This window comes from Meleagris gallopavo, chromosome 20 (assembly GCF_000146605.3).
Source record: "Meleagris gallopavo isolate NT-WF06-2002-E0010 breed Aviagen turkey brand Nicholas breeding stock chromosome 20, Turkey_5.1, whole genome shotgun sequence".
Lineage (NCBI taxonomy): Eukaryota > Metazoa > Chordata > Aves > Galliformes > Phasianidae > Meleagris > Meleagris gallopavo.
This window is the reverse complement of record NC_015030.2, coordinates 1,838,698-1,859,204: the sequence shown is the minus strand read 5'-3', so window position 1 is coordinate 1,859,204 and position 20,507 is coordinate 1,838,698. Positions and strand designations below refer to the sequence as shown.

The window sequence follows — 20,507 nt, the reverse complement described above, 5'->3', positions numbered from 1 at the left end:
GTACGGCTCGCTGGAATCCACCCGGTGGCCGCCCGCCAGCACGGCGCCAGGTGAGCTCCAAACTTTCCCCCGGGTGGCTCCGGTGTTGCCCCCTCCCCGAACCCCCCAGCCTACGTCGGGTTGCGGAGCCTCGCGGTGCGTCTCGGAGAGGTGCGGGAAGCGGGGGGAGAGAGGCTGGGGGAGCCGCTGAGCCTCCCGCAGGGTGGGAGGGCTGGGCGGGAGGAGAGAAAAGACGGAGAGAAGCGGGAGGAGGGATGGCTGGGGGAAATGAAGTGGTGGAGGGGGGGATGGAGCCCTCCGCACGGCTGGTACAGCCCGGAGAGATGTGGAGGCACCGTGCTGCCGTGCCTGCTGTGGGCATGGCTCTGATGGGCAGCCTGGGGTGCCCGCACGGCCCTTTGCTGCCTTTCCCCACTCTGAGCAGTTCCTCCTGTAGGAAACGGGGTCTGACCGGGGTGTCACCCGCAGTCGAGCTCCAGGGGTGGGAGGCAGCATCGCAGTCTGGGGGCACCTCCTGCCAGGGCATCACTCCGACATCTCTCCCGTCTCGTTCTGCTCCCCACCAGACCTCTGCATGCAGCAGGACAGCGGCGAGCAGCCAGAAAGGCAAAAAGGGGAGGCACAGAGCAAACTTCAGCATCCAGCTGGATGCGAGTGTGTGGGTGCTGCTCGGCTCCGTGGAGAGCGTCCTGAAGTTTTTATCCTCCTTTGCGTCTTCCAGCACAGCAGCACTTATCCCCCCATCCTCCCCCTGTATGGCAGGTGTCTGGGGGGGGGCCTGCAGGGATCTGACCTTGTCCTTCAGGTCTGGAGTGCCTGGCTGTGTGCTGAGGATGCTGCAGGCACCAGGGGTGTGAGCACCATATCACCTCTGCAAACACTGCCCAGAGCTGGGCAGCGAGCTGCAATTGCTCTCATTATCAAATATGCACTAATCAACAAGGGCTGGTTTTGATGAGCTGGATGCCCCCCGCTCACGCTGCTTTCCCTGGCAGAGAAAAACCCGCAGCTGAATTAAAAGCCTCTTGGGATGGAGCCCAGGTGAAGACCTCTGCCCTCCCTCCCCAGGGCACTGCCAATCTATTGCCCATCTTTAATCATGAAAGAAATCACTTGCAACTCAACCCTGCACTGGCTGCCACTGTGACTCATCCTGGGCTTGTTGCTGGCTGTCTAAATGTTTGCATCAAAGCCATATGGAGTGAAAGTCTCCAGCTATTATACTCCTCATTAACGATACTCTCTTCCTCTGGGCTGTGTGTGACGATCAGAACAGTCCCAAGTCGAAATCAAAGCCTTCTCCCGTTCTTCAGTTTGCCAGGTTGAAGCAGTGGCTGTTGGAGAGCTCTGTGGGCAGTGTGGGGCTGATTCCTGTGCCTGGTTCCATTGGCGTGTGCATCTGTGGGAGCTGCACACACGTGGGTCATCCTGCATCCCTGAACAGATGCCCAGCACCACGAGCATGGGCCCAGATATAAGGAGGATGTAAGGAGTTGGGTGTTATAGACCCGTTCAGTTTTGGTAAAACCACCTCCAGGGAAGTCTTTGCCCACCTGCCTGCTCTACAACGTGCCCAGGTTTAGTCCCTCCTGAGCTCTGGGTGTTCCCACTTCCCACCTGCAGTGGATGCATGGAGCCCTGGGTACCCCAGGCTGCACAGGGAAGCTGTGCTTTGACCCATGTCTGTAGCTGGGGCTTCAGGAACTTGATATCACCCCACATCTGTCTGGTGGAAGCATCTCCTGGTCTAGTAGGGAAGAGCCATGCAAAACTCAGTTGGTCTTTGCAGAGTAACTTGGATCAGGAGGGAGCTCTGGAGATCTTGAGTCCAACTCCCTGCTGAAAGCAGGTTCAGTAGTTAGATGGAGTTGTTCACAGCTTTGTCCAGAAGGTGTCTTGGACCAACGATGCAGATCCCTGGACTTCTCTGGTAGCTGTTCCAGTTTCCTGAAGGGTTCCTGCCTTTTGGTCTCTTGCACAGATTCACTGGTTTCTCATGAGGTTTGGTGGATGGGTTTCATGCAGAAATGTAGCAGTGTGTCCCTTTCCCCAGGTGTTCACACACCCTGTGGTGTCTCTGGCCCCACTTCCAGAGCTCTTGGGCAATCTTGGTGCCAAATACAGCATGAAGGATTGGCTGATGCTGGCCTCACCCATACAAAAGCACAGCAGCAGCTTGGCATTTGTGATCCCGAGGACTTTTTCCATTCCTCACTGAATTTAGAAGGTGTGGAGAGAAGGTGCTTTGGGCAGATTTCAAGGAATCAGTGGGAAGACTGCACTCCCCCAGAGGTCCACAGGCTTCATTTTGCAGGAGCTCTCACTTGGAGCTGCTCCTTCTCCTGTTTTAGGCAGCAGTTTGATTAGAGCTCTGTTGACACCTTCCCTGGTGTGTCTGAGGATAAGTCTCACCTTAGGGACACAGAATGCCACCCTATCACCAATGGGAGCCTCCAGCTCAGGTCCTGCAGCCATGGCTGTGCTGTGTGATGTCCACCTGCCCCTGGCTCACAGTACACTCCTGACCTGCAGCCTCTGCTGCTGGAAGTGACCGTGGGCAGAAATCATCCAGCACAGCCTCCTCTTCCCTTTGGTACACAGGTGGGGATTTGCCTCTCCCAGACGGGCTGGCTGCTGCTAATGAGGTTCTGGGATGAGAAGGGAGAAGGAGTGATGCTGACACCTGTTCCAACCATTGTGCTCGCCCACTGGGAAGCAGCTGGCTGATGACCTGAGCCAAGTACTTCTGCCACCGATGATCAGAGATGTTCTGGGCTGTTCCCTCACCCACCCAGATCAGCAGTGACAGCCTCCCTCCCCCAGACCCACCCCTGTACTCCAAGATTTGTTCCTGGCTAATGAGAGCTGCAGTGAGCTCGTTTCTTTGTTTACTGTTTGTCATTTCAGCCTGGTCACAGAAGTGACGCTGAGCAATGCAGCTTTTTTCTGACAGATCTAGAGCCACACTGAACTACAGCCGAGCCCCAGGGAACCTACAAGCACACAGCGGCTGTTCCATCTGCAGCCTCGTGTGCGTTGTTACCTGCTTGTCCCTGTCAGCTGCAGGGAGATGTGACCAGGGCCACCTGCCTGTCTTCAGGTGCATGAAATCCTCTGGGCCACGAGAATCCTGGGGTGGCTGAGCAGGTGGATGTTCGGGACAAGGGAGCTCAGCATCCCTCTCCCCTAGCAACCATTGTCCGGTCCCTTAGCAACAGCAGTCCGGTCCTGCAGAAACTGCATCCTTGGTCCCATAGCAACCACAGTCCAGTCCCCTAGCAACTCCATTCAGGCCAGTAGAAAGCAGGCTGAGGGTAGGGTTTCCAGCACAGGTTTGCTGCCGGAGGGCAGTGCATCCCACCCTACTCTGTGCTCAGCTCACATATCCAGTGGTCCGTCAGGGTGGGGCTCCTGAGAGCATCCCAACAGCTTGGGGTGGGAAGTGTTTAAGGATTCCGTGTAAAGGTGTTGGTAGAAAGTACCTGCATGGCTGGAGGAGAGGGAGATGTGCTACAATTAATCCTCATGAGTTTTTAAGCCAGAAAGAGTGGAAAACTATTCCTCAAACCAGTCACGCCAACCTGAACTACATATATTTCTGCTATTCAACTTTCTCCACCAGCAGCTTCAGAAACATGCCTCATTGGGGACAATTTCTCCAGCAGTTCTATGCGATGGGTAGAGAACCACTGTGCGGGTGTTCTGCCTTGTGCCTTCACAGCAATCCCTCCCTGCTCTACTGGGCCAATCCCAGGGCTGCAGAAACTCTCTGAGCAGAGATGTGCCTTGTGGGGATCCAAAGGAAGCTCAGTTTTCCCCTGATGTATGTGATTGTTAGTGTTTCTTATAGCCTGGCTTTGCTGTAGCTGCTGAGCCCGCCCCCCACCCCCCACCCTGTGCTGCCTGTACATCACAGGAGAGCTGGATTAGCCACTGTGTGATGAATGCACTGCTGCACATCAGTGATAACGAGCTGGGTGATGTGATGCTGGGAGCTGGGCTGACAGAGAGGTGGCAGCTGGCCTGGGAGCAGAACCTCAGCTGTCATCCCATAGAGCAGGCTGGGAGCTGTGGGACGTCAGACTTTGGCAGAAACAAAGCTGGTGGTGAGAGCAGAGCTTCAGAGACAAAGCTCTGTTTCTGGGCTCTCATCCTGCCCATCCCCAAACTTGCCACTAAAATACAACAGCCTCTTTTTCCTGTGGTTTGCTGGGATGGTTTTGCTTCTGGTCTGGAGCAAGTGGCATCCCTTTTTCCTGACTCAATTTCCCCAGGTGGGTTGCAGAGATGATTCTCAGCACTCCAGGGGATAAGGAAACTGAACTGCCCTGCCAGGTACCATGGAGGGATTCACCCACCCTGCAGTGGAAAGGGAGCTGCAGTGGGACCTTCACCTCCATGACTCCTTGGGGGTCCTGTGTGATATGGGCCCAGGTTTGGCTCTGGCATGTCCTGGAGAAGGAGGTAGACACAGGCTTGTGTCTCTGAGGTTGCTCAGCCAAGGGGTCTGATGCTGCTGCAGCAGTGAGCAGAGCTGCACTGGTGCTCAGCTCTGTGTGCACAAATAAAGGCAAAACACATCTGCCAGTAGCTCAGTGCCCCTGTATCTGGCGGTGACTTTCCATGTCGGGCTGTCTCCTCTTGCAGCACCTGGTGGGTAGCCTGGAAAAGATGTTCAAGCTGCATGTGTAGCCTGGTGATGCTGTGTGGTGTCTGCAGGACAGCCCTGTTGTCCTCAGCACCCAGTTAACATCTGCTGCTGCCTGATGGGGCTCCTGATTCCTTTGCAGAGGATGAGATCATTTCCATGGCTGACTCCTCCACCACTATTGATGACATTGAAGGGGAGCTCTTCAAAATCGAGAGGATCAGGGAGATCCTGGTGAGGAGGGAGTCAGAGCTGCGATACATGTGAGTGCTGGGAGCCAACCTGTGTGGATGTGGGGGCACGTGTTTGACTGAGTCCATGGTCCTCTCTGAGCACTATGTCTTCTCTGCAGGCTGATGCTCTTGGGCTGGGCATGGGAAGGTACTCAAGGTTTGGGAGCTCACTGCTGCTCCCTGACATGGGCAGCCACAGAACCTGAGTTTATCATCGAATCGTATCACATCATGGGTGGGTTGGAGGAGACCTTATGGCCTCCCAGCCCTTCCTCCCCTTTTGGAGCATCAGCATGGAGGATTTGTGTCCACAGAGTGCCAGAATCAATGTAGCCCTGCCAAAGAGGCAGAAATAAAGCCACTGTAATGCAGGGGGATGGTGACAAGAGAAAAGCCTATGTGACAAAGTTGCACGGCCCCTTTGGAGCGATTGGTGCACGTAATCCTAACACTGGCTTAGCAGACAGGGAGAGAGCTGAGAAAAAAGCAAAGACCAGAGGGGCTGCAAGGCTCATTTGCAGCATGGGATAAACAGTACTCTCAGCACTGGGTTCTGAGCCAGAACCATGGAGATGGGGCTGCCAGCACTGCCCCGGGCTGACCCCAGAAGTGCTGGGGTGGGCACAGAGAGAACACACCACACACCTGGAGCTGAGGTTTATTGTTGGGATTGCAGAGGATTTCTGGGAGTCACAAAAACTGAAATGCTTGAATGTTTTCCATGGCAACTGGCACCTGAATCTCACAGGTGCTGTCAAAACTCACAGCTCGTAGTTCTTCTTACCTCATTATTTGTTTTCTTCCTTGGCTTGCACTTGGGAATCACCTACAGAAAACACATCCTGGGGTGGGTACAGCTGCAACATTCATTGCTTGGGTGTTTTGGGGAACAGTAGGGCTGCACATCAGAGCTTGAGCATCGGACCTGTGAAATGAAACCATGGGAGCATCAGCTTTGCTGGGCAGGAGGAGCTGGGGCTGCCCTGAGAGTTGAGGGTACAGGAACCTTCTGCACACCAGGGCTACAAGGGAAAGGGCTTGGGGGTTGGAGTGGGGCTTTTGACACAGTGGGGGAAATAAAAGTCATATTTAGGGTCAGATGGACTGTAGGACTCAGGGAGATGCACACCTCCATCGAAGTGCCACCATACAGTGATGTAAGTGGCCTGGTCAGTCGATAGCAATCAGTGTTTTATTCTTGTTGAAAATGTCAAACCAACACATTCCAACGTTGCTGAGATGTCCATGCTCAGAAGATAATGAAACCTGCTGCAACGAGATGTCTCAGGGGGCAGAGATAACCCCAGCTCCAGCAGCAACGACCCGGCTGCTTGCCTTTGCTATCTCCCAGGTTGTATTGAAATGATAACTTTTATTATTGCCAATTCATTACTTCTGCCAAGAGGGAAGGCTTCCTCCGCTTGGGATGTTCTCCTCCTACAGCAGTATCACACAGGGTTCCTCTTTGTCGCTCTGTTGGTTTCCCTCTCCCTAATTAATATTTCTGGTGCCCCCAGCTCCGGTGTGACTCATCCTGACGGGGTGACTCAGCGAAGGGCTCGGGATTACTGGAGAAGCAGACAGGGCTCTTAGCAATGCACACCTCACAGGGAGCCAGGGGCACATCTGTGGCAGCAGCTCGTGGATCCAATCGTGTGTTATCTGCAGACACGGAGCATGAACTAGGGCTTCTGCACTACTCACAGACGTGGAGCTTGTGAGAAATCTCAGCATTATGATGCCAGGTTGGATGCTCTGCCATGTGCCTGCAAAGCTTCGGTGCATTGCTGCACTGGAGGCTTGGATGGCCTTGGGAAGGTCATGCTTCGTGTTGGGTTCTTGGTAGGGCTTGGGAGGACCAGTGGGGTCTGTCAGTGTGAAGAACAGATTGCAGTTCCTTGATTTCAATCAGCCAACAGCCCATACCCCATTTCCATGCTATCCGTGCCTGGCGCACGTGCCAGGTTTTTCTGAGGTGGTGTTGTCACTGGAGTGATGAGATTTCTGCTTCGCTAACCACCGTGGTTTCATTTGTGTCTCTGCAGGATGGATGACATTCAGCTCTGCAAAGAAATCAGCCGGCTGAAAAAGGAGCTTCAAAAGCTCCTTGCCCTTCCCGGTAAGGCTCTGTAGAGCTGCACCCTGCCATGCGCTCAGCAGAAAGATCTCCATGAAGCCCAGGAAGCTCTTGGCCAGCTCCCACACTGGGATGCTCCCGGAGATGCTGCTGCTGAAGGCAGCAATGAGAAGCTTGAGCTTAAAGTGCCTTTAGTAGTTCAAAGGGGTGGTCCTGATGGACTGTGACATCAGCAATTTGGAAAAAAGCAGTGTTTGTATGGAGGGTATGTTAACTCTGATGTGCTCTAACCCAGGAGTGCAGATCATTAACTAACTCCTGTAGCTGGTATGTTTGTGCCCAACCTGATGTTTCTGGTGGTATCTGAGTGATGCTGCAAAGTGCCCTATTTGCACCGAAATATCACAGCATATTATTTTCTGTGGATCTTTCCAACAAGACAAAGGTTATGAGAAGTTCCTTCTACCCAGACACCCGCGGCAGCACCTCCCATCGATACAAAGCAGACTTGAAGCTGCAGATCAATACACAGCTTAGGGAGCTGCTGAGACCCTGCCTGCAGGCTGGCTCCATGTTGTGAATTCTGCTGCATTTTTATTTAGCTGAAGGAAGACAGGAGATTGATCCATCCTGAGCTGGATTGATTTTGGAGCTGGCTGCTGAATTCAGAAATTGTTATTAAATAGTGCTACACAGGCATTTACCATTTCCACCGAAGCTAGCTGTCCATATTTAACACTCCCCAGCACTAGCCCTATCATCTTATAGAATCACAGAGTGCTTTGAGCTAGAGAGAACCTGTGAAGATCCTCTAGTCCAATCTCCAAGGATTTTTGTGTATTCTGCTTGCTGCTATATACCAGTTTGTATAGAACATGAATTTGCAGTGATGTGAGAGTTTCCCAGGGCTTCACTAACTCTCTGCACAAGGAGGTGGTGGTGCCCCATCCCTGCAGACACCCAAGGTCAGGGGATGGGGCTCTGAGCACTGATAGAGCTGTGGGTGTCCCTGTTCAGTGCAGGGGAGCAGGACTAGATGGGCTTTGAAGGTTCCTATATGTGTGACACAAATGGGTCCCATGGTGCTCAGAGGCAGCCAGATGGGGGCTCAGCGCCATTCTGACACCGCAGCTGGGTGTTCTGGGGTGGGAAACGTGGGTTCAGCACATCTTGGCAGGAGGATGACACCTGAATCTGACTTTTCTGGGGGTCAGGTGCCCAGTGCAGGGTAGAGACCCGCAGGGAAGCAGAGGAGGGGTCTCTAAGCAAGGTAGCCTGACTGGTGGGATCTCACCTTGCTTAGGGACCCCTCTGCCTTGTGAAGCTCACAGTTACATCTCACAGTGCTCATCCCCATGGAGATTTCAGAGGCGAAACTCAAAAATCTGAGTTTGATGATACCAGACCTGGATGGGTTGAGGTGAGATTTTTGCTTATTTAGCAGTCTGTATCTGGATCCAGGTGCCTAGTTTGGGTTGGCTTTTACCCCCACTCTCATAGCCACTCCCAGATGGAGAAGAAGCAGAGCAAGCTTGGCTTGGCTCAACTTTGCATGGGAGGGATGCAGAGGAGCTAAATACACTTCTTGTGCTGCAGAGACTGAGAAGTCCAATGAGGAGAAGCAGAAGGAGGAGGAACTGGTGCAGCAGATCCACAAGCTGGTGGAAACACGGGATTTCCTGGTGGACGATGTGGAGTTTGAGAGGCTCAGGTAGCTGGGAACAACTTATTCCTTGCAGTAAGGACAGTGCAAGCTTTCTTCAGATCTGTATTACGCTTTGACAGATGTTTCTAGATGCCTCGTTGCTCCTTTCCCATGTGCTAAACAATGTCTTTATTGCAGGGAGAGAGAAGAAGACAAAGAAATGGCAGAATTCCTGCAAAGTAAGCTCTCCAAAAGCTACCTCCAGAAAGCAAGTAGGTGGTCAATGAGTTATATTCCTTGCACCGAACCTCCCTGGCAGTTTGTTCCCTTCCCTAAGCAGTCTGGTCCCAAGATTTCATCCCTCTGTGTAGAACTAGCTCAGTGTGGGGAGGTGCTGGTGCTGAAACATCACCAGTCAGTACAGATGCAGTGCTTCCATACATTCCTCAGCCAGCATCTCCTAGGAGACCTGGGATGAGCAGGTGTCACTTTGTGGTTCATGTACTTCACCGGGCCCTTTCTAATCAGCTCCTTCCATTTCATCGTGCACAAAGTGACAAGTCGTGCCATCCACCCAGCCTTCCTCTGGGGCAGCAGTGCTGTGCTGAGAGGACCTTTCAGAAGAAGCAACGGGCTTATGTCCTTGTCTCCAAGAACACACCTGAAGCTTACAGTGCCTCTTTTTCTAGCTGCTGTCAGAGAGAAGAAAATGACTTCCAGGGGGCAGCAAACCTCCGCACCGTACATGACCAAAACGGGCCTCACCCTGCTCAAGGAGTGCTGTGGCTTCACCTGCTCCATCATGTAGCCAGCTCCCAGCGCCTCTGCATGGAACGTGACATGGTAGTGTGCTGGGCTTTGTGACAAGGACTTCCTGGGGGTACTGAAGCTGCCAAGTGCGGGGTGGGTTGGTTGGCACTGGTATGTGGGACACACAAAAGAAGCAGGGTGTGAGGGACCACCAGGCTGCAGCCCTGCTCTGTGGGATGGTCACTGAAGAAAAGTGTCAGGGCCCCACTGAGTCCTGAGAGAGGGTATGGAAGGGAAGCAGTGGTCATTGCTGGGAGGAGAGGACACGGAAGGAAGCACCAAGGGGATCACACAGTTGCAACGCGTGGTCTCCCATTTCTTTCCTTTCCTGCCCAGGTCTCCAGCCACAGTCCACAACCTGCTCTCCTCTGAGAGTTCCAACCTCCCGTCATTATTCACGCTTCCCACTGCAGCACCGCTACTGACAAGACTTTCCATGCAGGCTGGTGCAAGCTTGAATGATGGCATGTTTCCTTGGTGCCACATCAATGGCCAAACCTCCATGACATCAACAAACACTGAATTCCACCTTAGCTCAGCTTGGAAGTGATGTGTGCAGCACACAAGAATATCCAGAGACAGGGCAACTGAGCAAGCACTGGAGCTAATATTTGGGGAGCATCCACCATCCAGTGTCGCTGGACATGTCGTCGTTGCAGATCTCATCCTTGGCCTTGTACCACCCTGTGAGTCTCTGTGGGCTGATTCCAAAGGACTCTTTATGGGGAATGTCTCTGGTCCGGGTTTTGTTGTGTTTGCATCGGTTTTATGGCTCTGGGTAGGGCTGTGGGGAGGGAAGGGCCATCCCTACAGGGAACTGAATGAAGGGCTGATTTTTGAGTTGTCACCTGAGCACAGATGTAGCGTGTTGAATTACAGGCAGATGAGCTGCCCTTCCCACCTCACTGTTACTGGGTTCAGTTTCAGCTCCAAAGGAAAAGGAAACCAGAGCAAAACAGGAAAGGAGAAAAAATCAGAAGACCAGGGGAAAATGCAATGGGAAATGGAAACCAAACAGCAGATGAGAAACATGGCAGGGATAGTTGGAGAGAGCAGGTGACAGACACCTGCACTGCCAGGTGCAGGTGCCAGGTTCAGCACCCCTCTGGTGCCCACCAGTGCCTGCAGGCTTGGCATCATGACCAGCACATAATCCCTGTGTGAAAGATCACAGCACCCTGAGGTCTCCCAGTGCCTCGGATGCTGGTGTCCCCTCTGAGCATGTCAAGATTTTGACCCATGTTTAGATGGCACAACTGGAGCTGCTAATGGCTGTCATGACAGCACAAGGCTTCTTCTTTATAGGTTGTGAAGAGCTCTCACATCTCCAAAACCTGCCTGCCCTGTAGGATGGGATGGCTCCACTAGGTGCTATGTGGGGGCCATTTGGTGTCTGCCCAAGAGCTCTGGTTGCCCTGTAGCCAAGCTGCTGAGGCCTTCAGCTCAGTGCTGCTGCTGTTTGCTGCAGTCCTGAGATGCTGTTCCTGCCTGGGTTGCTGTCCTGCATGCCCAGGTCAGTGAGATCACAACCATCAGTCTCTTTTCCTTGCACCTAATGGCACATTCATCCTGATAAAACTCAGTGCAGGTGGGACCCCGCTTTTGGTATCTTCTGAGGTCTCAGTGTGAAGCCTCCTTATGTGTTGTGCTGTTGTCGGTGACCTCCTGCATCCCACAGTACCTGCCTGCTGGTCGCTGTATCCCTTTGCTTTGGGGATGTGGAACCCTTGAGAAAGCACTGCAGGTCAGAGTGCTTCCCTCTGCTCTGCCAGCCCTGTGGAGCAGCACGAGGTGCCTCCACACTGCAATAAGGTGCTGTGCCTGTTGCTTAAGAAGACGGACCATCTTCAATAGCATCCAGCCTGGAGCTGGTGGGGCAGATGAGGCTTCTCTTACTCCTTGCTCTTTCATTCCCTGCCCTGTGGTTGCTTGGCTTCATCACTCTGCAGCCACACACGTGATGCAATGTGGGCATTGACTGTGGACCAGCCCCTGAAGAACTAGAAAGCCCCTCCCTGTGCTGGCCTTCCCCAGGCCTTTTTTGGAAGGGGGAATAGCAGAGCCACATTACTTGCTTGGGCTGACAGGGAGCCAAAGGCAAGGAAGAGCTCTTGATTCAGTTTGACCCCCAAATTAATCCCTGCTTCCACCCTATGAGGCTCCAGGACCCAGTGCTTGTAGGGCAGGGAGGATGGCCAGGAAGGAGGTGGGAAGGATCCTGACTCACTTTGCTCTGTGTTTATGGCTGTGTTTGTATGGCTGGTCATGGAGAAAGGCTGCTGTCCTGGCCGTATGATCCCAGTTGGCCTGTACTGAACTGAAGGCAAAGGTGTGCAGCACACGGGAGCGACACTCCTTCACGTGCATTGATTTCAACCCAAACTAATAAATGTCTGTTGGAAGCTTCGTTTGTAAATGTCTTCTCCTGCTTGGGACCTTTGCAGAGGTATATCAGGTGGTGTCACAGCAGAGTGATTGGAGCAGAACATGAACCAAGTTCGCTAAAGCCAGGCTGCATTTGGGATCCCCTAGGGTTGCAGGAGTACAGACAAAAGGGTTGAGAAGCCTGACCCTTCTCTTTCTGGCTGGTGACTTAACATTCACTTCTGGATCAGGCTGAAAAGTCTTGTAGAAGGCAGGAGACTCCCTTTCTGGTTCATAAGCACCTCATGGTGGCCATAACGAGGAGGAGAGAGAGGCAGTTTGGGGGCAAAGAAGCAGGAAAGCTTTGTGCAGATGTGTAGGACCAAGGAGCTCACAGTCACTCACAGACATGATGTGTTTTTATTCCAGTGACTGCTGAGGGGACCAGGGACCAGGCAGCTCTGACACCCACATTCTCTCTTGAATAGAAACTACATATGCAGCAACAATGCTCTAATTTGGGTCTAATGACTCTCATGTCCGCCATCTGGCATCTGGTGATGCTTGGCATGCCAAGTCCTGGGTAAGTGCTAATTATGGGATTAACAAGCCAGCAATGTTTTCTGAAGTCACTACGGAGGACAGCAGTTGGTGCTAGCATGGGGTTGTCCTAGGTCCTCATAGAGCTCCTAGGATGGGAGAAGCATGTCTCCAGGTGACAGCATCATGGGGTGACCCTCTGTGTCAGAGCCTGTCCCATCACTTGAGTGTGCAATGGCACCAGGCACACCTGGCTTCTCTGGACAGTGGAAATCCCACTATCAGCGGTGGGGTCAGAGCAGCAGGGATCTGCATTTCCAGCTCCTGCCCACAGTGATGGAACAGCAGGCTGCTCCAGAGGAAATGTTAACAGAGTCCAGATTAAACCAGTGACAACATTTCAGTGTGACAGGGATTTTCTGTCAACAGTCTGTGGATTTAGCCAATGCTTAAATCATTTCTGTGCCAAGAGAAAGAAATCTTACAAAAAAAAAACAAAAACAACAAGGCAAAGAAAAAAAACCAACACCCCAACACTCAAAATCAAGCAACACAATGCAAACAAACCAAAACCCTGCAATTCTGCAAGGAAAAGACAGACTATTAACAGACACACACACAAACAGTTGGTTATATGCAGCATCACTGAGCTTAAACCCTGACATCTGATCAGGTAATTTTAGTTTTTGCTTCCATTTCCCACAGCAGTGTGAGTCACATTGCTTTTGCTTCACCCTCCACAACAAGGCAGATGGGGTCGGTAGGCAGCACTGCAGTCATCATGATGCTCAGGGAAACACTTTGCTCTCACACTTTCCTACCTGGACACCTCCTGTGTCACCCCCTGTCCTTATAGTTTGGTTGGCATTAGGATCTGTCCCCCACCCTGCTCATGCCAAAGCCATCTGGCAGGGATCTGGGAATAACTCTTTTCCCTTCTGGAGATGCACAGCTGCTGGTTTCTCCCTCCAGTAGCCTGTTTGCAGTGGACAGCCTGACCCTGAGTCTCTCCAAGGTCTTTCCATGACTTCCCCATGCAGGCTCACAGCTGCAGCCCCCATTTCCCTGGGCACAACCACCCCATTCCCATCAGCCCCCAGCAGCTGCCACTGATGAGATATGTTGAAGGGGGTGGCCATGGGTGGAAGAAGAGAGGACAGCTGAGTCACCTCTCAGGGTGGTTATAAATGCTCCTGGTCCTTTTGGATGTATCTCTGCAGAGAGAAGATGCAAGGACACAAACACACAACCTCATCTCTGCTGGGATGAGTCATAGATGACTTTTCCAGCAGCTTTTTCTATCATCACCAGTGCCTCTACAAGACATTTACCAATCTCTGGTATCCCTGAGGACCTCACCAAGATGTGCTCTCTCCTGTCTATTTTTCTCTCTCCCTTCTGCTGCTGCTGTTTGGTCTCACTGGAGAGCAAGGGAGGCCAGGATGCAAGGTGTGCAAGATGGGAAGATGCGATGGGGGAAGGGCTCTCAGATCCTGCACTGGCATGGAGAGCTGCTGCCCAAGGAGTATCCAGCAAAGACCCATGAGACTCAACCTGGGAGTTTTGGTCTTTGCCTTGCAGGAAAGCCAGTGCATGGCCTTATAATTGATTCTCATCTTGACCTGCCAGCTGGACTTTCTACCTTGATCTTGGACCTGCAGATAGCCTGGCCATTACTGGACCTCAGCCATGAACCTCTCCTTGGTGGCATACCATGGGGCACCCACCTCACGGAGCAGCCCACTCTTGCTCCTCCTTGACAGTCACAATCCCCATTTTACAGAAGGAACATAATGAAATCATTAAAGTGTGGGCACACGGTGGCTGCATAAAGTTGCAACATCTTTTACTTTTCCTTGCCAGCTGGAATGCAGAATGCCACTCACCTCCCACTGCTCTGGTGATCTATTCAGAAGAACACAGGGCCTGTCTTGGCCCACACAGCGTTAACTTGTCAAGGTTTCAGAAAGAAATGAGCTCTCTTTTCACACACAGTAGCTGAGGAGCAATTACTGCCCTTGCCTCTGCAACCGAGTTTTTCACTCTTGTGTTTTCTTCTGCGTTTGCATCGCACTGAGATGCTGCACATGGCGATGTTCTGCTGCTGAGACCTGAAATCCACAGTGTGAAAGTAGTCCTCTGCTTCTGTATTCATCATGTTGGGACTCACAGCGAACAAGCAAATGCTTGCTGCGATTCATTCAGCTGGTTCATCCTTTACCTGTCAACACTTCTCCTAACAGCAGCAGAGGGGTGGGTTTGGGTACACAGTGAGTGGCTGCGTAGGGAAATCCACGTTCCCATATGCACTGGGTGTGGTGATGGAGGAAAATCTCTGAAGCTCTCTGGAAGGACAGTCCTCCTCCTTTCTGATGTTCCTGTTGAATACCTCAGAGCTTAAACTGAGTGGCACATCCAGGTGTGAACATGAACCCCTATCTGAGCCTATATCCCTGGGATGCTGTATTCTGCAACCAGCGTCCCGTCTGCCAGAGAAGGCACCACTTGGATGAAACTGTGGGATGGAGCTGTTCCAATGGTTCCAACCACCCCAAGAAATGGATGCATCTTAAAACATACTGTTTTTAATAGAGTGAGAAGGTGCGAGTGACAGTGTAGGAGGGAAGGGCGAGAAAGGTATGAAATTTCACTGACGTAACCTATAGTAAAGTACACCATCTGTGGGGCTCTCTGTCCTCTTCTCACCCTTCCCACGCTGCTGGGCCTTTGCTGGCAGACCAGGTCAAGCCGGCATCTTCCTCGCAGTCCCATTGGCATAGCTCATGCTAACGGCTCTGTATGCTCTTTCTTTTCACTTCCATTAAGATGTCCATGAGGTCTTGGATAAACTGCTGAATCTAGGGTAGGGAAGAGAGGTGGTAGAGCTCAGAGTGCTGGGGAATGTGCCTCACAGTAAGGATGGGAGCAAGAGGCAGGGGGGAACTTATTGGCCCTTTAGGAAGACAAATTTCACTGATCAAACTGGAGGATAAGGCCTTGGTGGATCTGCATCATCAGAATGATCTTAAGGGGGCCAGTCTGAGTTCAGGGCAGGGGTAAATGAATCCAGATCTTGGCCATGGGGTGACCTGTGCATCCTGCCCTGACCTGCCAGGCTCCCCCCCCCAGTCACCCTGCAGCAGGGAAACACACACCCAGGTCTTCCTAATCTCTTCTGCCCAAGAGAGGGCCCAGGTGAAAATGTAGGTATCTGCTGGGCATTTTGCTTTCCCTGGGCTCTCCCCTTCCTTTGGGCAGCTGAGGGTCATTACTGCTCCTCTTTCTGGACAGGGAGAAGTGGTCTGGCTTGGCCCTACCACGCTCAGCTGTGTGTAGCTGTCATCCACTGGCACATTCAGGCTTCTTTTCATCTGCTTGCTCACGTGCTGGAAGAGGCCAAGGATGGCCATCTTGATGGTCCCCAGCTCCTGGGTTTTCTTGGCAGCTGTTTTCTGCATGTCAGCCCAGAGACGCTCCTGAGAGGAGAGGAGACAGGCAGCATGTGGACATGAACCAGCAAAGATGCTGCCTTAGCACTGGAGACCCTGATTTGGAGACCTTAATTTCCACAGTCGACTGGTTTTCTGGGAAGATCACATGCTTGCTGGAGGTGGTCCAGCTTGGCATGGTATAACCTGATCCAGATACTACCACAGTTGTTCCTTGCCCCAGGAGCTTCTCCATCTCTCTGCTGGCTCCTGCAGCCCTCACTCTGGTGGCTTTCACCCCATTTGTCCTCTCTGGAAGCTAGGAATCCCACTGCCACCCTCCCGCTCTCCCGTTTTGCCTGATGGGACTCAACTCATTCCAGGCCTGGGAGATTTTCCCCTGCCTGCCCCATCTTTCCTCACCTTGGTGAGGACATCCCTTTGAGCCTGGTGAGAACGCAGTTCAAGCTGATCCAGGTCACTGTTGTACTGCAGGCTCTCATCTTCATCATATTGGCTGAGTTCCTTGGCTTTCTGCTTTGCTTCCCTGAGCCCACGTTCTGCTTGCAGCAGAGCCTTGCGAATCCTCACTAACATCTTGTAGTGCCAAATGATTGCCTGGATCTCCTCAAACTGCAGCACAGTGGGGTTAGTAATCCCAGTAATCCCACCCTCACATCATAATGGTAAGTCTTGCCCTGTTCATGAGGTGCAGCACCTGCCCCAGCTGGAATGTCTTCCCTCTCTTATCGACTGCCAGCCAAGTTGGGCTGTAAGCAATGCCTCATCCCTGATAACTTCTTGTTGGGCTCTTCCCAGAGCTGCCATAAGCAAGGTGAGACATTGCACCTCTTCTCCAAAGGAGCAGCACTCTGATAAAACAAAGCACAAATGCAACTGCCTGTGCTGATCTACCTGGACCTGGGAGGGGGCCAGCTGGCATCCCAGGAGAAGGAGTGATGCATGGAATCATGCCCAGGCTTCCTTGAAAGGATACAGCCTGGGTTCCCATCTCTAGACAGCATTTCACTCCTCCCACACCATCAATGTGATATGAAACAGTGACTCAAAGTGTTCCCCATTCCATTCATCCCTGTGCCTTTACCCCTTTTAATAGTTTTCCTTTAGTTTTCCCAAGCCTTCCCCTCCTTTTCTGGTTCTCTTCCTTTAACTCTGATTCCCTTGGTTCACCCTGGTTACAGGGAACCTCTTCCCATCTCATCTGAGGCTTCTGGGCTTGACCAAACGCTATGATTTTCCTGGATGTACCTTATCTTCTCTAGGTTTAATGTCCAAGTAAGGCCCTCCCTGAGGCCACGAGCTGCCTCCCACACTCACCTGTGAGACCTTCACCACATCCTCCAGATAGGTTTCAAAGATGGAGTAGTTCTGCACTCTGTCACTGAGTTTCTGGTGCTTAATTTTCAGGGCTTCCAGTTCCTTCTTAGCTGTCAATAGCTCACTCTCCTTTTGCATTTTCATCTTTCTTTCTTTGCCAGCTTTCTTTAGAGCCTGGATTCGCATCTTATCATTTTCCTGTCGGTGTTTCCCCATCAAGACACACACATATATATGCACACAGGGAAAGGAAAGCAAGAGAAGAAGGAACTGTGTCATGTAGAAGTGCTGTAAGAAGTTATCTTTCCCCTGGAACACATTTTCTCTCTGCTTAATCGGGCCTTCTCATTAGCACCGACACTTTGCTCTTGGAGACAAACCCCTAGGATGGCACTTTGCTTTTCAGAACCTACTGCTATCAATCAGTGGGGACAGCATGAGCCCCTCCTGGGGGTTGCCTGGGGCCCTTGGGGGTCACAGTGCTGCAGGATGAGCTGGGTGCTGCACTGGCCCTCCCAGGGCTTTCTGTGTCTGGCACAAAGCTGTGAAGGCAGCTCAGGGCTTAAGGGAGATCCATGCAGAGAGGTGTTCCCAGTCCTTCTTCCCAGGGGAGGGGAGAAGTTGGCCGTGCATCTCAGCGTTGTGTCGGATGGACAGAAGAGGGGCAGCTGTACCTTTAGGGTCCTCTCAGATTTCTTCATGTGAGCCTTCAGATCGGCCTCCTTGGCCCGGAGCTCCTTCCACCTGCAGGTGATGTCCTCCATCCTCACCCTGAAGGCCTGGCAGCACAGAGGGGACAAGGCTCGGCTGTCCATGCTCACTGCCACCCTCCAAAAAGCCATGGGCCATCCCAGCCGCGACCAGAGCCCTTCCACCTTTCTCACCTCTTCCTTATCCTCCAGAACCCTTTGCATCTCTTGGGCTTCTTTCTTCTTCTCCTGGAGGCGAATAAATGGAGACAGAGAGTCCTCCTCGGTCAGTTTGAGTTTCCTGCCACAGAAGCATTCAGTGTGGTGACTGGCTGGGCTCAGCACCTTGGCAGGATGCTGGCTTGCTCTGCCCCATCACCCCACCCAGGACCTGTCTCAGAGCGGGTCCGACAGCACGAGTCTCCCAGAACCAGTGTGGAAAGCTCTCCAGAGGGGATCCCATGGAGACAGTGAGGAGGGGTTGCAGGGCTGGGGAAGGGAGGTGCAAGGAGAGGCTGAAGTGGTGGAGGTAAGGAGATGAGTGGGGGAGATAAGGGACGGGAGCTTGCAGGGGTGGAGGAAACAGAATCGGATGGAGGGAGTGGAGGAGCTCCCTACTTGAGCAAGGGCAGCAGATTCTGCCTGTACTGCATGCTGAAATAGTCTGAGAGGTCCTCATTGTCCACGGTGGTCACTGCTTCAGCCATTGCGCTGCGCACAGAGCTCAGGTCTTCCTGGTGCAGCTGCTGCCACGTCACCCCAGGAGCTGCCCTTTAAGCCCACAGGCTCAGCAGTGCATAGGAGAAACACTCAGGAAGGGTAGTAGCTCTGGGAGCCTCCTGCTTCTACTTTCTTAAGGCATTCTATGCCCTGGCTGTGTCTGCTGCTGCTGTTGGTGGTTGGTTGGCATGGAACAGGTTCCAAGGCAGTTGGAAGATGCTCAGGCAGTTACGTGGAGACCAAAGCAGTGTGATACCCCAAATCCCATGGAAGGGACTGCAGAGTGCATGTAGGCCCTGCCCCTTCTGCAGTTTGTGCTGTGCCCAGCTCCCTGCAGTGCCCTGGGCTGCCAGAAGGGCTCTGCTGCCCTATGGGCTTGGGATGGTGCCTTGTGATGACGCATCACTCCCAGAGGTCCCTCACTCACAGATAGCAGTGACCTCCAGGTCTGCTCCTTCCACAAGACATTTCACCCTCTATGTTTGCCAAGGGCAACTTCTACCTTCCTCAGCCCTAATGTGCAAAATCCATCTGCAGGCTACTGCATGTGAAATGCCCCTGCCCTGGTGGTGAGACTCTCTGCAGGGAGAAGTCTTCATTTTGGTTAAAACCCTGACCTGTATCAGGGAATTTACTTTCAGGCAAATATCACCCTGTGCTCATTATGAACCAGCAAGCCAGGGAAAGGCTGCCAGCTCTGTCTGCTTTAAGCAGCAGGAAGATATATGGTGCAGGTGGGGACCATTAGTTATGTGAGAGATGCTTCATTTAGAAACAAATGACCAAGGCAAAGCCAGGGATGCATTTGGCTTTTATTATGGAGGTTAAAATCAGCCACAGGTGTCTTCCCTGTGGACAGCACTGAGCTATTCCCATCCCAACACGTCAAGCAGACTCCAGCTGGGCTTCTGGGGGAATGCAATCATTTTAGGGGAGAGCAGAGCAGCCTGAGGTGGCTGCTGGGTGCTGGGATCAGCAGCTCAGGCAGTTAAAGTTCACTACCACTATGAATAATTGGAGGCAGGCGTTTCCAAGGGGAAACACTGGCTGGCTTCCCAGTCTCGCTGAGAATTCCCCGTTACACGACACTGCCATACAAATGATAGGCAGGGGAGCAGGCAGTGCCATCAGCTGCCTTCCTGCTCCCAAGGCACGTCTACCACCAGGGCTGCCCCTCTGCCTTTGCCTCTATGGTATTTCATTGCTCCCTCGGGGCTGCAACGCCCATCCATTGGGCAGTCCATGGGGTTTTCGCTCACCACGCGCTGTTGTTTCAGAGGAAGCACACAGATCCCATTCAGAAGATGCTGGTCCATGCCTGTGGTCCAAGAGCTGTGATGGCCAACGCCATGCCCTGTCCTGGTAGGTCCTCTCAAACCTGGAACAGTATCACAGCTGTGGTGGAAGTGCCCTCAGATGGCTTTTTTTTTCTTTTTTAATGTCCCTAATCATTGTTTGCTGCTTTTATCCTCTCACCAAGGTTTTATCTTTGACAAATGCTTTCCTCCTCAATAGACTATGCATTAAAAGAGTTTCTTCCTATCGTGCTCTCCATAGCAACTGCATCAGCCTGCCATGAATAAATTACCTATGACTTGACATCTCTTATTAGAATGTAGAAAATGCCATATCTGAGTCACTGCAGCCCAGCAGAAACCTTTTCTGTTCGTCCCTCAGGATCATCCCCCATCTTTCCACTCTTTGAAGGAAGCTACTTCTTTTCCTTTTAAATCCCCTGTACTCCCAAGGTCCCTGGAGCTGAAGGCAGACGGAAAGCTGACGCAGCCTTTCCCTTCTGGCCTGCAGAATAACCAGGTATAAAACACTGCTGGTGAATCCCCTGTAGATCTGGGTTTGCCTGGAGCCCCGGGGAGCTCCCAGTGCTGCTCTGCAGGCTGCTCAGCCCGAAGTACCCCCGATTTGCCTAAAAATATTGGATTTTCCCTGCGATGGTGTGGCCACAGCCCAGGAGAGGGAGCACTTAGGAAACAAGTGTGCAGTCGCTGCGCAGCCCG

General features: G+C 52.5%; 2 protein-coding genes across 3 annotated transcripts in view; one reads left to right on the top strand and one right to left on the bottom strand.

Moving 5' to 3' along the window:
• The window catches only part of LOC104913760 (bMERB domain-containing protein 1-like), a 12,182-nt gene extending 243 nt beyond the window's left edge, over positions 1 to 11,939 (top strand). Inside the window, exons 2-9 of the mRNA XM_019621599.2 lie at positions 3,191 to 3,314; positions 4,648 to 4,653; positions 4,791 to 4,911; positions 6,927 to 7,000; positions 8,555 to 8,669; positions 8,802 to 8,875; positions 9,293 to 9,446; positions 9,750 to 11,939. Of these exons, the coding sequence (XP_019477144.1) occupies positions 3,191 to 3,314; positions 4,648 to 4,653; positions 4,791 to 4,911; positions 6,927 to 7,000; positions 8,555 to 8,669; positions 8,802 to 8,875; positions 9,293 to 9,411 (633 nt within the window). The 3' untranslated portion in view covers positions 9,412 to 9,446; positions 9,750 to 11,939. The remainder of the gene's footprint in view (positions 1 to 3,190; positions 3,315 to 4,647; positions 4,654 to 4,790; positions 4,912 to 6,926; positions 7,001 to 8,554; positions 8,670 to 8,801; positions 8,876 to 9,292; positions 9,447 to 9,749) is intronic.
• A 2,950-nt stretch (positions 11,940 to 14,889) lies between these two features.
• On the bottom strand, positions 14,890 to 19,178 carry CCDC42 (coiled-coil domain containing 42). Of its 2 annotated transcripts, none has more exons than XM_019621626.2 (7): positions 18,391 to 19,178; positions 17,968 to 18,073; positions 17,758 to 17,862; positions 17,084 to 17,281; positions 16,169 to 16,378; positions 15,638 to 15,793; positions 14,890 to 15,175 (listed from the first exon to the last, which is right to left on the bottom strand). In XM_019621626.2, exons 1-7 carry the CDS (start codon positions 18,477 to 18,479, stop codon positions 15,104 to 15,106), a joined length of 936 nt encoding a protein of 311 aa, XP_019477171.1. In that variant the 5' UTR covers positions 18,480 to 19,178; the 3' UTR covers positions 14,890 to 15,103. The 2 variants fall into 2 exon arrangements, with proteins under 2 accessions (XP_019477171.1, XP_010719588.1); XM_010721286.2 differs by having other exon boundaries at positions 15,635 to 15,793; positions 18,391 to 18,935.
• Positions 19,179 to 20,507: the final 1,329 nt, after the last annotated feature.

Bases quoted from the DNA above. Each gene is read 5' to 3' on its own strand.
- CCDC42 (XM_010721286.2), bottom strand. From the start codon at position 18,479: ATGGCTGAAGCAGTGACCACCGTGGACAATGAGGACCTCTCAGACTAT. The intron at 18,074-18,390 runs GTAGGGAGCTCC...CTTCTGTGGCAG, and splicing joins AATCTGCTGCCCTTGCTCAA to GAAACTCAAACTGACCGAGG. The intron at 17,863-17,967 runs GTGAGAAAGGTG...CTGTGCTGCCAG, and splicing joins TTCTGGAGGATAAGGAAGAG to GCCTTCAGGGTGAGGATGGA.